The sequence below is a fragment of the Salvia hispanica genome, chromosome 2 (assembly GCF_023119035.1).
Source record: "Salvia hispanica cultivar TCC Black 2014 chromosome 2, UniMelb_Shisp_WGS_1.0, whole genome shotgun sequence".
Lineage (NCBI taxonomy): Eukaryota > Viridiplantae > Streptophyta > Magnoliopsida > Lamiales > Lamiaceae > Salvia > Salvia hispanica.
The window spans coordinates 29,266,803-29,280,741 of NC_062966.1; the positions used below are offsets into that span (position 1 = coordinate 29,266,803).

General features: G+C 35.6%; 2 protein-coding genes across 2 annotated transcripts; one reads left to right on the forward strand and one right to left on the reverse strand.

The window, feature by feature from the left end:
- Nucleotides 1-3,074: 3,074 nt before the first annotated feature.
- Nucleotides 3,075-4,077, reverse strand: LOC125206747. The gene is made up of 3 exons (XM_048105980.1): nucleotides 4,008-4,077; nucleotides 3,748-3,924; nucleotides 3,075-3,604 (listed from the first exon to the last, which is right to left on the reverse strand). Exons 1-3 carry the CDS (start codon nucleotides 4,075-4,077, stop codon nucleotides 3,075-3,077), a joined length of 777 nt encoding a protein of 258 aa, XP_047961937.1.
- A 3,089-nt stretch (nucleotides 4,078-7,166) lies between these two features.
- On the forward strand, nucleotides 7,167-13,055 carry LOC125207395 (phosphatidylinositol-3-phosphatase SAC1). The gene is made up of 16 exons (XM_048106717.1): nucleotides 7,167-7,441; nucleotides 7,749-7,953; nucleotides 8,047-8,212; nucleotides 8,854-9,076; nucleotides 9,224-9,300; nucleotides 9,718-9,905; nucleotides 10,005-10,102; nucleotides 10,233-10,366; nucleotides 10,447-10,581; nucleotides 10,677-11,052; nucleotides 11,164-11,285; nucleotides 11,378-11,485; nucleotides 11,678-11,875; nucleotides 11,966-12,157; nucleotides 12,287-12,398; nucleotides 12,639-13,055. Exons 1-16 carry the CDS (start codon nucleotides 7,286-7,288, stop codon nucleotides 12,891-12,893), a joined length of 2,745 nt encoding a protein of 914 aa, XP_047962674.1. The 5' UTR covers nucleotides 7,167-7,285; the 3' UTR covers nucleotides 12,894-13,055.
- Nucleotides 13,056-13,939: the final 884 nt, after the last annotated feature.

The following is a 13,939-nucleotide window of genomic DNA, read 5'->3' on the forward strand; positions in this document are numbered from 1 at the left end:
AATTGGGGGATTTGACGGACCTTCAAGCCCCCTACTCCCAAAAGTTTGGGGAGGGGATCCCGGGGAGAAGCTGGGTTTCCCCCGGGATGTTGGGAAAATAGGCGTACCGGGGAGTGGAAGAACTCCCCGGCCGGAAAGGGGGGCCACACGCCCGGCTACAAGTCAAAAAAACCCACGATAATCCTCGAGGCCGTGGGCTTCCCGGGTTGGGCATCCTTTTTTTGGGGAGGGGGTCGAACAACGACCTAAACGTCAAACTCGCTCCCTCTTCAACGAAAGGCCCCGGGCGTGGTCACCGTCTCATTCGTGGCCAACGGAAACCGGCATGAATGGGCTACTATTGGCGTGGGATATACCCCGGTGGCGGTCTTTGTGAAGACGATCCAAAAATAGTGATAAAAAAAGGGCTCTCGCCGCGAGGGGGGCGGGCGTGGAGCCGCATTTGGTGTCTCCGCTCGATGGGCAATCAACCCCACTTTTTGGGGATGCGGATACGTTTCTTTTTTAAATGCAATTAATGAATTTTCCCGTACACATGTCTAAATTTAATTCCGTATTTTAATCGTAATTTTAATTCCGTAAATGTAGTATATTTTGACTTTTTATTGCGGCTGGCCTATGGCTGGCCTAAATCTGACGTGGCAGGTGGTTTTTTTAGTGTTGCTGACGTGGCAGAGGAGAGAATGGTTGGCCTATGGCTGGCCTATGCACCATTGCGGATGCTCTTAGTTAAGATATGGGCCAACATAACTTGAGTTTAGTGAAAATGAAACAATTGTTTGGCATGCTTGTTTTGGCCCAAAGTTTAATATGTATGTATGGTAGGGCAACTGGTAGGTAGCCAAGTTGACTGTTCTACCCTCACAACTTTTATCAAAACTCGATTTTACCCTCCAGAACCCTAGTGTTATTAATTGCTTTTTTACCCGGTTTTTTTCCATTCTTCATCGTGCCGTCTCAAGTGAAACTTGGAATTCTCCTAATCGGTTGCCATTGTTGTCTTTTGGTGGTCGAGCTCATCACTGTGATTCCATCTATGGTATAAATTTCTTAGTTATTAACACAAAGAAATAGGTGGTAAGTTATTTAATTTGGGGAGTCATATTCAACAACACCCAAAATCTCGATAAAATGGGATTCACAAATTTTGTGTGAAGTTGCAGAATTAAATTTTTTTTTGATGAACTGTAAATTGACTTTAGGTTCAATCAGCGATCACGTACGCCCTATGTTTTGGGAGAAGGGTAAATTGGAGTTTTTGGTATTAGGTTACAATTCCAGATACGTAACTGCTCCAACATGGGCAGATTTAGAAACTCATGTTTTGTGCCCAAAACTAGTGGGCCGAGCCCCAAACCTTGGGCTTAGGAGTTTGGCTAAATGATAGACCAAACATTTGATATGGGCATATATGCACTCACAACTGGCACTAACTATCTCTAAAAGAGAAACCAAAGGCCCTTAACATTTTCAACCCACTTTCCTTCACATTTCTTAAAACCTATGCCGAAATCAAAGTGGACAATTAATCGGGGACGGAGGGAGTATAAAATTTACACACAAGTTTACCTTGATATCAACTCTGTAGATGGGGTGAGCATCTAAACAATAAATGTCAATGATATCAACTCTGCAGATGGTGACCTCTTTTGTCCAAGATGTTTCATCTCCGTACACCTTTATAACCCATAAATCAATCTCCGTTCCCGCGTTGTCGCATACGCATAGGCAATCGCTTTAAACACATAGGTACCTTTTGTACCATGTTTCGTGATGATCATCAGAAGGAGGATCAGAAAAGGTACTAATAGATACTGTTTCAAGATCAAGACGAGAAATTTGTCTTGGGGCTAAAACATCCTTACCTGTCCACCAATGAAGATTTCCACATAAAAATATCATCATCGAATTGTATGGAAGATGTGTAGACCAGATACTACTGGCAAGTATTCTCCACGATCCTGATCCAACAGTGTATACTTGGCACTCAAGTTCACCGAAGTTTTTCAAGCTGGGATTTTGTCGCGGGTTTCCAGCAGAAATCCTAACCACTTTATAGTGGCCACTCATTCTGCTCACTCCAAATCCATAAATCTCCCATAGAATTCCAGGGGGAAGTGGTTGGGGACGATGAATCGTGATATACTCACGAGTGATTGGATTGCAAAGGGTGAGAAGGCCATATTTGCGCAAGTCTATCAAAAGCATCAAACCATTGATTGAACTATAAAGATGATCTCGCGTGCTAAAAGGGAGGTTCAATTCGAAGACTGTATTCAATCGATCATGCCAATAACAATTGAGATGATCGGGCTCATCTACAAACTCCACCATTTGGTAAATAGATGACGTCCATTGGCCAAGCTCCACAAGGAGGCTGGGGACTGATTTAGAAAGATGGGACTTGACAAACTCGGGAGTAGTGAGAAAATCGAGCCATAACTTACAAACGTACTTGCCCCTCGGTGCATCGAGTCTTGAGAGGATATCTAATATCAACAAAATAATTACAATTTAAACATTTCTTGAATTCAATTAATTAACTGACAATATAATAATTTAAATAAAATTTTCTCAATTGAATTATTAATTAATTCATAATAATGAGTACAACACAAGGTATGACGATGACCTATATATATAATTTAAAAATTACATTAAAAATTGCTTAAAAAGTTATTACTAATTGATAACAAAATAGTAACTAAGAAATATGAATAATCAATGAATAAATAAATTTAATTTAAAAAATGGGATGGTGACAAAGTAAGTAAGTTTCTGCTCGTCGCATCAGATTGGTGTCCAATCTGCCATCGAGTTTTAAACATCAACATAGATCGTCATTTTCAAGCAACAAAGGAGCAACATAGAAAATTATAGTACCTTGTTGGCTTATGCACTGTGGGGATCCAAGTTCACTTGTGTGTCTAAGAATGGCAATAAAGAGTCTCGAGTATATCTGAACAAGTCAAGTAAACACATATGAGTCAAGATAAATACTTAAATCGTTTGACATGGTCAGAGCAAGAAAGCACCTGTGTCATTGGCAAAGTAGGTTGTCAAATCTATAACACTCAAGTTGTGCGGTATCTGTCCAAATGAGCTCGTCTCCATGGGATTATAGACACTAGTGAAAGCTGAAACGGACGCTTCTCCAATTGTGTTGTACAGCCACCATGTGACTCTGATTCCATCATCACACTATTCATTCCTTGCCCGATGGAATTTTGAGTAAATAACATGTTTTCTGGCACAAACATGTTGACCGGAACTTGCATAGAGTAACTCTCGAGCCCACCTGTATCATTGGAAAAGTAAGTTGTGAAATCTGAGATACTCAAGTTGTGTGCCATCTGTCCAAATGAGCTCGTCTCCATGGGATCCCCAATATTAGTGAAAGGTGAAATAGACGCGAGTTTGTTCTCTTTGTCTGATTCAATCATCACATCATTCATCCCTTGCACGATGGAATTTTGAGTTAATAACACATTTTCTGGCACAGACATGTTTACTGGAACTAGCACACCATCACCGGGTAATAATGTAACAGCTTGGTGCATGTTTTCTACTAGCCGTTGAGCTTGATAATCCGAGTTATTGAGAACTGCAAAAGTTTGAAAACATAATCAGTTTTATGAATCAAACCAATGACATTTGTTCTTTTGATCCAAAGAAACAATTGCATGCATGCATAAAAAAATAATTATCGTGGTAGACATATGGTGGCTAAATTAAGGAAAACCTTACTTGAATGCATCTGAGATCCATTCGTCGACGATGAAGGGACTCCTCTGCCTGTCTGACGCATTAGCTCAACTTGTCTCTCGAGCAACTCATTATATCTTCTTATATGAGCCTTTAGAGCCAGACTCACATGATAGGTCTTAACAAATTTGGGGCTTCCCTCTTCGAGTCTTTGCCACACTGGAAGAAAGTAAATTAGATAAATTCAAACATATGAAGTAGCACGGTGAATAAAGTATATTGGAAGAAATCATTAAAGTTACCAGTTCCAGTAATGTCAGGTTCAATCTTTGCCTTGTGAAACAAATAATCAACAGTTTCCTCCTCACTCATATAAAATTGAATACATCTTTCAATAAGGTTTTGAATCTGGTAATAGGAGGAGGATGAGCAGTTTAACACACATGTTAGTTAGAGAAAACACAAAAGAGGCACTCCATGACCACCCAATTCATCGTAAAAAACTTACAATTAGTATGTTGTGCAGAACTTGGTCATTTGGCATTTTGAAACTTCCAAAAAGACTTTGTTTGGTTGATCAATTCAAGAATAAAATGCCTGAAATTATTGTTCATTAAGCAAACACAAAATTAGTAGTTAAGTAACACCACAAACACTAAACTAGCTATGATTCAACATAATTGATTAACTTTAAACCTAAAATACATTGTACATGCATGCACACTTTCACAAACACGACTCTCACAAAAATATCTCCACCAATCAAACTGTAAAAATATCTTTAACTAAGACAAAACTGTCCTTCAAGCTCAACAACGATCAAGATCCAGAAATATAAATAAGCCTTGGTTGAAATTTTTAAAAAAATATTAATATATTTAATTTTACATATAATGTCTTTAAAAAAAGTTGACATGTAAAAATATTCTCTAGTGTTAAAACATATCACGAACTCTAAGACACTTTTTGTTATGAACAAATTTTTTATTAATTTCATTCAACATAGAATTGTAAATATGACTATAATTTATCTTCCAATTTATTTTACCCAAATACATGAATTGGGATTTAGGAATTGATATAAATTCCGATGCATATTAAGTACATTATTAGTAAAGTAATTACTACATGATTTAGAGTTTTTGAAAACTAAAAGCTGACTACTTAATTTAATTCAATACTAGTAAATGGGTAAAATCTAAAAGCACAAAACATGAAATTAAAAAGTAAATGAGTAAAATTTTTACTTTACAAGGACAGTGACGACAAAGAGCTATGAAAGACTAAAAAGTGATGATGGATGTTAATTGTTATGCCATGACTCCTTATAAAGATATAATTTATAATGTTTATATGGAAATATTTAAATTAAATATTGATTTGAAAAGTTAACTTTCCTAAATCTGTAAATGCTAAATTTGGAAAAAATCATTATTCTCTAAATTACTGTAATCGAGTATTTGGAAAAGTTAATTTGCTACGTTTGGAAGTGTTCATTATAATCTAAATTACTGTGGTCGAGTATTTGGAAAAGTTAATTTGAAAAAGTTTTAATATTCCTTTGTGTGAAAATGGTCGAGTATTTGGAAAAGTTTGTATTTAAAAATATGTTTGATCGATTTGTACGAGCTTAATGTTTACCAATCAATTTAGATTATCCACTAAATAAAATGGATATCTTTTAAGTAATGAGAATAATGGTTAAAAAGTTTTAGATTATTTTTATTACAAGTATATAGGGTTCCACTTTTTTGAAAATAAATTAATTTATTTCATGGATAACTTAATTGCAAGATAAAGATGATGAAATATGTCGTCAGAACTTACGACCATTATCTATTGATAATGGTGATAATTCTGGGACATGAATTTTGTCTCAATTTAAAATATCTTTGTTAATTGCTGGTGCATAATTTTCTACCACTATAAACTTTGACTTTTGAGATTAAATCAATATTTAGAAATAAAGAATATTAGCGTAATTTACTCTAATATCGAAAAATATTAGTCTAAATATAAAATTGGTTACCATGGATTGATTCAGCATTGTTATCCTAAATCATACAAAAATGACATTTTTTGAGATCTTCGTTGTCAGTAGAAATATGAAGCATATGCAACGGGCACAAGCGTGAGGCCTTAGGAAGTGGACTTCTTCTGGTAGACAGTGTGAAGCATATGTAATAGATACATGTAAAATTTTCTCTTAGCAGATTACTACGTACCCTGATTTAATACCCTCACAATACTGTCGGATCGGAATATATGGGACCTATGGGATTGGGGTTTCAACCTTTTTGTATGATGAGAAATATGAAGCATACATGGAGTGTGGATGCACTAAAATATACTACTATAAAAGTTTAACCAGAATTTCCAAATAATCATTGTTCCTTGCCTCTAAGTCGAAAAAGGATTGTCGTTCCACTCCGTCAACGGACAAGACGAATTACTAGTACTCGACTTTCCAATCCCAATCTCGATCCCAATCCATCGATGGTGTAAATATGTCCATCTCACATCATCAATCATAGTTGTTAAAAGGCAAAATACATTCCTAGGTTATTATACTTTAGTCAAAATGTTCATTAGGTCCTTGTACAATTTTTTCATTTTAATAGGTCCTTATACTTTTCACAATATTTTTATCAAGTCCTTGTACAATTTTTCGTTTTAGTAGGTCCTTATACTTTTATCATAACTTTCATTAGGTCCTTGTACAATCTTTTATTTTAGGGACTTTTTACATTTATCTTGGATAATAATTTAAATTTAATTAAACTTAATGAACTTTTTAATATTCCATTATTTAACTTAGCATAGTCTATAAAGATAATATCATCTTGTTATCCAATAATCTCAATAAGTTGTAGAGAATAATAAAAAGATTAACCGTGATAATTGAAGATTAAAATCGAAGTTTTTTTTTATAATAACTATCCGAATTTTCAATTAATTATTTATATTTATATTGAAAGATACGTTTCCCTAAAAATTTATAATCATAAGATAAGTTAAATAATAAAATTAAAAGGTTCATTAAATTTAATTAAATATAAATTATTATCTAAGATAAAAGTAAAAGAATATCTTAAAATAAAAATTGTATAAGAACCTAATAAAAGTTATAATCTAAGTATAAGGACCTACTAAAACGAAAAAAATTGTACGAAGATGTGGTGATATTTATAAGAAAGGTATCAGGACCTATTAAAACGAAAAAATTGTACAAAAACCTAATGAACATTTTGATTAAAGTATAAGGACCTAAGAATGTGTTTTGCATTGTTAAAAGGATCGTTAGGATCCATTGGTCGTCGCTTATGAAATTAATTTGAAAGAGGTAGATAGTGAACGAGGAATGAAATAAAAATTGAAAAAATATGTAATTATTAGAATAGAATTAAGTATATAAAATAATTTAAATAAGACTATAAAATTAATCTGCATCTTCCGTTGACAGTTTTGGGAGGTTAAGAAAACGAGAAAAAAATGGCGGAAACAGCAGAAACTATATAAAAGCAGATGACTTTCAAGTGAAAATCCAGATCAATTCGATCAGCTATTGTTCAATTCCACGATGTCGAAGCCGGAGAAACCTAAATCCAATTCAGCGAGTCTTCCGCCATCATTCGGGTCGAATTCTTCCAAAATTCACCCGGCAAACGACCCGGAAGGTCCTCCCGACCCGAATTCATACTCATTGGAGAAATTTCGCCTCTATGAGACTAGAGCTGTGAGTTGGATTTTTCCTCTTTTTTTGTCAATGCGTCAAATTACTTTTATTTCTTTTGGATTTAATTAGGTTTCGATGAGCTGATTTGATTTCAGTTACTATACTGCTTAGCAATTCTATAATTGTTGTTGAATCATATGCAGTTAAATGATCGCGTTTGAATTTGGGTAAAATCAGTTTATAACAGTATAATTGTTTCTATCTTTGTTGTTTTAGAGATTCCTTTTCATGTGTGTATAAAATTAGAGCTGGAGACGATGTCGTTTGTTCAATATTGTAAGCATAATTTGTAGTTCTCTTTTTGCAGAGGTTTTATTTGATTGGAAGTGATAGGAATGAGAGGTTCTTTCGGGTGTTAAAAATCGATAGAATGGAGCCTTCTGATTTGAATATCAGTGAAGATCCTGTGGTTTATCCTCCACAAGAAGTCAAGAGCTTGCTCCAGCGGATTGGAGAGGGCAATCGTGCCACTGGAGGGTTAACTTTAGTTGCCAAGGTGTATGGCATTGTCGGTAAGTCAGGAAATTGGAGGCTTAGTATGAGCGAAACTGCTATCGCATGTGCATGTTGACATTATTTATTTGTATTTTTCTGTTGTTTTGTAGGTTGCATTAAGTTCCTGGAGTCATACTACCTGATACTGGTGACAAAGCGACGACAAATTGGATCCATATGCGGTCATGCGATATATAGTATAGACGAGAGTCAAATAATCACTGTTCCGCATGTTTCAGTTCAAACAGATGTTGCACATTCTAAAACTGAACAGCGGTAACTTCTATATCTGCCTGTTTACCCTATCTCTATTTATCCTCTTTATTTTGATGCAATACTCCAAATATTTGTTGGTCTCATGAAACTTGCATTTTTTTGGTGCCAAGATATGCTGTTGATACATGGTATGATGTATATTATAAAGCAGGGACATGGTTCTGACATGAATAAATAAAAATGAATATATAGCACTCTCCCACTGAAACTGAGACGAATTTAGGATGTGGCCTAGCCCTTAGTACGGGCTTTGTTGTGCAGAAAAAAAATTCAGGTTAATACAGTTATACTGGGCAGATTTAGAGTAAGATAGGGTGAACCTTTCACTTGCAAAGCCTTATTTCGTTATGATTTCTGAAGTTTTGAGAGATTAATGTATCTAGACCTTTGTGTGTATATATTCAGCACAAAATATGACTTTATCTTTTTTGGCATCCAATAGCTAACAGTTTCTTTTCAGTATCTTTGATGATGTGAACCTTTTTAACAAGAGTTATAACGTTATTTACCACGTGTTGTGTTTTTGGATCTCTTATATGAAATCTATACATTAGCAATGAATAAGGTTCCAATATAGCTGAATTGTAAAACAACTTTTCTTCTATATCATGTTCATAACTAAGCAATTTGCTTTATTTCAGGTACAAGAAACTTTTACAAAGTGTGGACTTGACAAATGATTTCTTCTATAGCTATACATATCCTATAATGCAAAGTTTACAAAAAAATGTGTTATCAGTTGGTGAGGAAGGAATGCCATATGATAACATGTTTGTTTGGAATGCTTTTCTAACTCAAGCAATACGGTCAAGGTGCAACAACACCATTTGGACAATAGCTCTTGTACATGGGAATTTTAAGCAGGTAGGTAGTTTGAATTGAAAACCTTAAAAAAGTAAAATTTTGTTTGACTGGAACTTGGTTTCTTACCTTAGTTGATTATCTATCGAGATCCAGATTTCATACAGAATAGCTTTTTTCATTATGGAACTTTTGTCCAATTAATTTCAGGTCAGGCTATCAATTTTTGGAAGAGACTTTAGTGTTACTCTGGTGTCCAGACGCTCTCGCCATTTTGCTGGGACGCGGTAGAGTTAATTTCATGCTTCATGGCTTTCGATCTGTTGTTAGCCTCAAGATGCATCTATCATTTACTAACTTTGTGGGTGTTCTTGTAAACAACATAAAGAGATTTATGATGTCTGTGTTTTTTTTGCTGTACTATCTTGACAACTACAGCAACAAAAACAATGGTAAATTTCATTATGGGAACTGGATAGAGATTTCTAATTTTCTTTTCTAGTGATCTAAACCTCGTTCTTTTTGCTTTCTTTTCTCAACACCAAAAACTTTTCCTCATACATACTTTTATATGGATGAACTAATTAGCTTTGGCTTGTGGAGTCGTGGACAGATTTTGTTTCTCAAGATTTTATGTTTATTTCCCAAAAGCTAAGAGTTGCCTTCATGACCATTAAGTGAAACCTTATTTGCTTCTTGTATAGTTATTTAAAGCGAGGAGTTAATGATCATGGACGGGTAGCCAATGATGTTGAAACAGAACAAGTTGTACTTGATGAAGAAGCTGGGTCGTGCAAAGGGAAAATGAGTTCTGTTGTACAGATGAGGGGCTCTATTCCTCTTTTCTGGTCACAAGAGGCTTCAAGATTTAGTCCCAAGCCTGATATCATATGTGAGAGGAGTACCATTTTTATGCTGTCAATTTTTTATTCAGAATGTATGGCTATTTCCTTATAAGCTATCTTTAATATCATTGGTTTTCAACTTGCAGTGCAAAGATATGATCCTACATATGAAGCAACTAAACTGCATTTTGAAGACTTGGCAAGGAGATACGGAAATCCAATAATTGTTCTTAATCTGATTAAGGTTTCAACGGCATTTTGCTGGCTTGTCTCAAGTGTCTGAATGATTATATTGTTTCTTGATTGCCTTTATCTGTTCTTTGAGAGCTGAGACAGCTTTTCTCTTTCCCTTGGTTTTACTGATTTAATTCCAGACAGTTGAGAAAAGACCCCGAGAAATGATGCTAAGGCGTGAGTTTGCTAATGCAGTGGGCTATCTAAATCAGATTCTTATAGAAGAAAATCAACTTAAATTTATCCATTGGGACTTCCACAAGTTCGCAAAGACGTATGTGTGCTTTTTTGGGGCCTGTATGTGCAATGTCCATCATTTCTTGTATCCCACTAACTGTTCTCTACGTGTTTCAGCAAGTCTGCCAATGTCTTGGCAGTTTTGGGTGCAGTTGCAAGTGAAGCACTCGACTTAACTGGATTCTATTACAGTGGAAAACCTTCGGTCACAAAAAAGAGGACCATTCAACTCTCTCGAACTAGCACTGCTAGGTAGAGTTTCATTGCTTCTGCATGGCTTTAATGGTAAACCAGCTTTACCAACCAAAGGGCGCTACCTGAACTAACAATGCATTAATTTTATACAGAGAGTCATCTCTTAGAGATCTAAGAGCTAATTCTAGTGATATTTCAAGGGTTAGTGGTGCCTCCGATGCCTTAGCTAAGCAAGATAAGGAGTCTGAAAGTAATCAACTTAATAGGAACAAAATTGATGGTAAAGCAGCACCACAGTTTCAAAGTGGAGTTCTGCGTACAAACTGCATTGACTGCTTGGATCGGACAAATGTTGCCCAATATGCTTATGGTTTAGCAGCTCTGGGTCGCCAACTTCATGCATTAGGTTTGGCAGACAATCCAAAGATCGATGCTGATAGCAGCATTGCTGCTGCTCTCATGGATATGTACCAGAGCATGGGTGATGCCTTAGCGCAGCAATATGGTGGCTCAGCAGCACATAATACAGTATACCATTCCCCCAAAAGCCAAATCATATCATGGCGAAGTATTTACTATTTTTAATTACCATTTGGAGAATGATTAGACTGAACTGTTCTTTTTTCACAAAAAACTTAGGTATTCCCAGAGAGGCAGGGGAAATGGAAAGCTACAACGCAGTCTAGGGAATTCTTGAAGTCTATAAAACGATACTACAGTAACGCTTACACTGATGGTGAAAAGCAGGATGCAATAAATTTGTGAGTTAATCGATTTTCTCTTAAACTCATGACTTAGTTATTCTCTTCGAAAAAAGTTATGTTTCTAAGTCTATTTACTTATGATTAAACAGATTCTTGGGTTACTTCCAGCCCCAAGAAGGAAAGCCCGCCCTGTGGGAGTTGGATTCTGATTATTACCTTCACGTGTCTGGGATCGGTGATGATCTTATGCCTGAAAGGTAAATCTAAGCAGTTATGTTAGCACACTGGTTCGTTTATCATTTACCTTTTTAGCATCAAGTTACGGGTTCTATAAAATGCATACGCACGTTATTCAATTGTGGATATGGTGAACTATTCTTAGATTAAAATTTCCCTTTTGCTGATTGATCTGTGAAATGATATTATTTTCTGTTAATGCCGAATAACAGTACAATCGATGATGCCAAGCCATCAGTACCACGAACTCCTTTGGCCCCAGTTCCTGCTTGTCGAGAGGATTTCTCACGTATGAAGTTGACATCATTCGATAAATTGATAGAAAGAACATGTAGCTATATTAAGGATGTGCGGCTTTGCAGCGAGCTAGATCAAAAATCAGGAAACGTTGGCGTCGCACCTGATGCAGCGTAAGCAGCTATCCGGAGTGAAGTTATTATGGACTTGGCAATTGTTCTGCTCTTTTTTAACCCCTTATTTCGTTTACTTAACTGTTGCAGCGAAATACAGCTAAAAAGTCCAAACTGGCTTTTTGGTCAGAGGAAATACGAAGAAAGTAGCTCTGCACCAAAGGTGACTTCCAACGAATCTTCAAGCAATGGGGCTCATGAAGAGATGAAAACTGTTAACTTATACGACCTTAATTTACTATCTCCGAAAGTTGAAAGCAATGAAGAAGATGTCTTCCAGCAGTAATCTCCTCTCTTTAATGCATGATATTTCTTCTTTTCGAGTTCTTCGATCTCATTGATAGTATCATATCCATATATAGCCCAAGAATGCTCGATATTTCATGCTTATAAGATCATCTTGTTTTATAGATACATGGCGATGACAACAGTTGACGAGGCTAGTGGTTGGTACGGAGGCTCATTACTGGGTGATCAAGACGAAAGCAGCGAGACTTATCAGCACTATGCCGAACTTATTCAGGTAGGGATCATCCAATTGCACGAAAACTTGATATTAGACTGATATCTTTTGCTAGTCTAGCTGAACGAAAGGTTCTGCGTTCACGACACCTGGAAAATTTCCTTTCCTGTGTATTGCAGTCACCCTTGATGTGTTTATATTTAATTCTTCTACCATGTAGCATATGAAATTGCTTTCCTGCTTTTTTTAAATTTTATTCCCAACCGCATCTCCGTCACGTCTGAGTTGCTGAACTTGCAGGGCCCTGCAATGGAGCCCTTCGAGAACGATCTCGAGAAAGAGAAATACTATGGCGATCTTCTTCGTGTGAACATGGTCGACTGCATGGACGATGGCGATACTGCTATTGAGGAAGACATGGAAGCTGCTCTCAACGGGTGCGACCGAGTCAGCGCTGATCTCGGGGTTTTCCCCAAGTCGTGCAGCGCCCTCGTTGCGGATCCTAGCCAGTTGACGCGGTGGATCATAGGAGAAGACCGGCTGCAAAAGCTTTGAAAGGCAGCCTACAAGGAAGACTGGTTTTCAGATTAAAATCATGTAAGCTGCTTATATACAAACATATTTTTATTTGCATAATCATACATGTGCTAATCGTTGCTGTGTGTGGAAGATTGTGAAACAGTGTGTATATAAATATTTTTAAATTTTTTATCGTAATTTATTTTAGACGTCTCGAGATTGAAATGGCATCTCGATGACACACATTCTGTTTTAATAAAAAAAAAACTGAAAATTCCTGTGGAAAATGAAATGGGGTTAAAAGTTAGTGTATTATAAAATGCAACCAAACCTGCACTCTAGTTATTTCAAAATTAGAAATACAAACTAAAATCAAGTGCATAGTTGATTTGACTCGAAATAGTGTAATATTTATGCGATACACAGTGGGGAGTGATCAATTGCTAACTCATCACTTAATTGCTAACTACAACTAATTTAAGGTCATAAGATTTTAGAAAACGTGTGGTCTATAATTTGTCACGTGTAATTTTCGTTTTTATTAATAAAATAAAAAAAGATAAAAAAAAAACGCCAAATTAGGGTTTTAGATGAAAATGTCAATATAGTGTTTCGGAAATATCAACACAATGCTTTGGGAATGTTAACCCATTGCTTATATTGACATTCTACATGTATTATATTGACATATTTTATTTAGTATGTTGACATTTCTGCTTTCTACGAAAAAATTGAAAAATTTCGATTTTTTTTTTCAAATTTTGACGTCGGAACATATGCATGTATGATATCGTTGGAATCCTTATAAAATTATCTTTAATTTGATATATGTTATATGAATTTAACGTTTTGGGATTTCTTTTAAAAGTTAGTTATAATTAAACTTGTAGTTAATTGACATTAATACCCATATTGATATTTTATGGAATTAATCATATGGCTTTATTGACGTTTTAGATGAAAATGTCAATATAGTGTTTCGGAAATATCAACACAATGCTTTGAGAATGTTAACCCATTGCTTATATTGACATTCTACATGTATTATATTGACATATTTTATATAGTATGTTGACATTTCT

Coding starts and splice junctions, on each gene's coding strand:
- LOC125206747 (XM_048105980.1), bottom strand. CDS start 4,077: ATGAGTGAGGAGGAAACTGTTGATTATTTGTTTCACAAGGCAAAGATT. Junction 3,925..4,007: donor ACCTGACATTACTGGAACTG/GTAACTTTAATG, acceptor ACTTTCTTCCAG/TGTGGCAAAGACTCGAAGAG. Junction 3,605..3,747: donor TGGATCTCAGATGCATTCAA/GTAAGGTTTTCC, acceptor AAACTTTTGCAG/TTCTCAATAACTCGGATTAT.
- LOC125207395 (XM_048106717.1), top strand. CDS start 7,286: ATGTCGAAGCCGGAGAAACCTAAATCCAATTCAGCGAGTCTTCCGCCA. Junction 7,954..8,046: donor CAAGGTGTATGGCATTGTCG/GTAAGTCAGGAA, acceptor GTTGTTTTGTAG/GTTGCATTAAGTTCCTGGAG. Junction 12,158..12,286: donor GAAGAAGATGTCTTCCAGCA/GTAATCTCCTCT, acceptor CTTGTTTTATAG/ATACATGGCGATGACAACAG.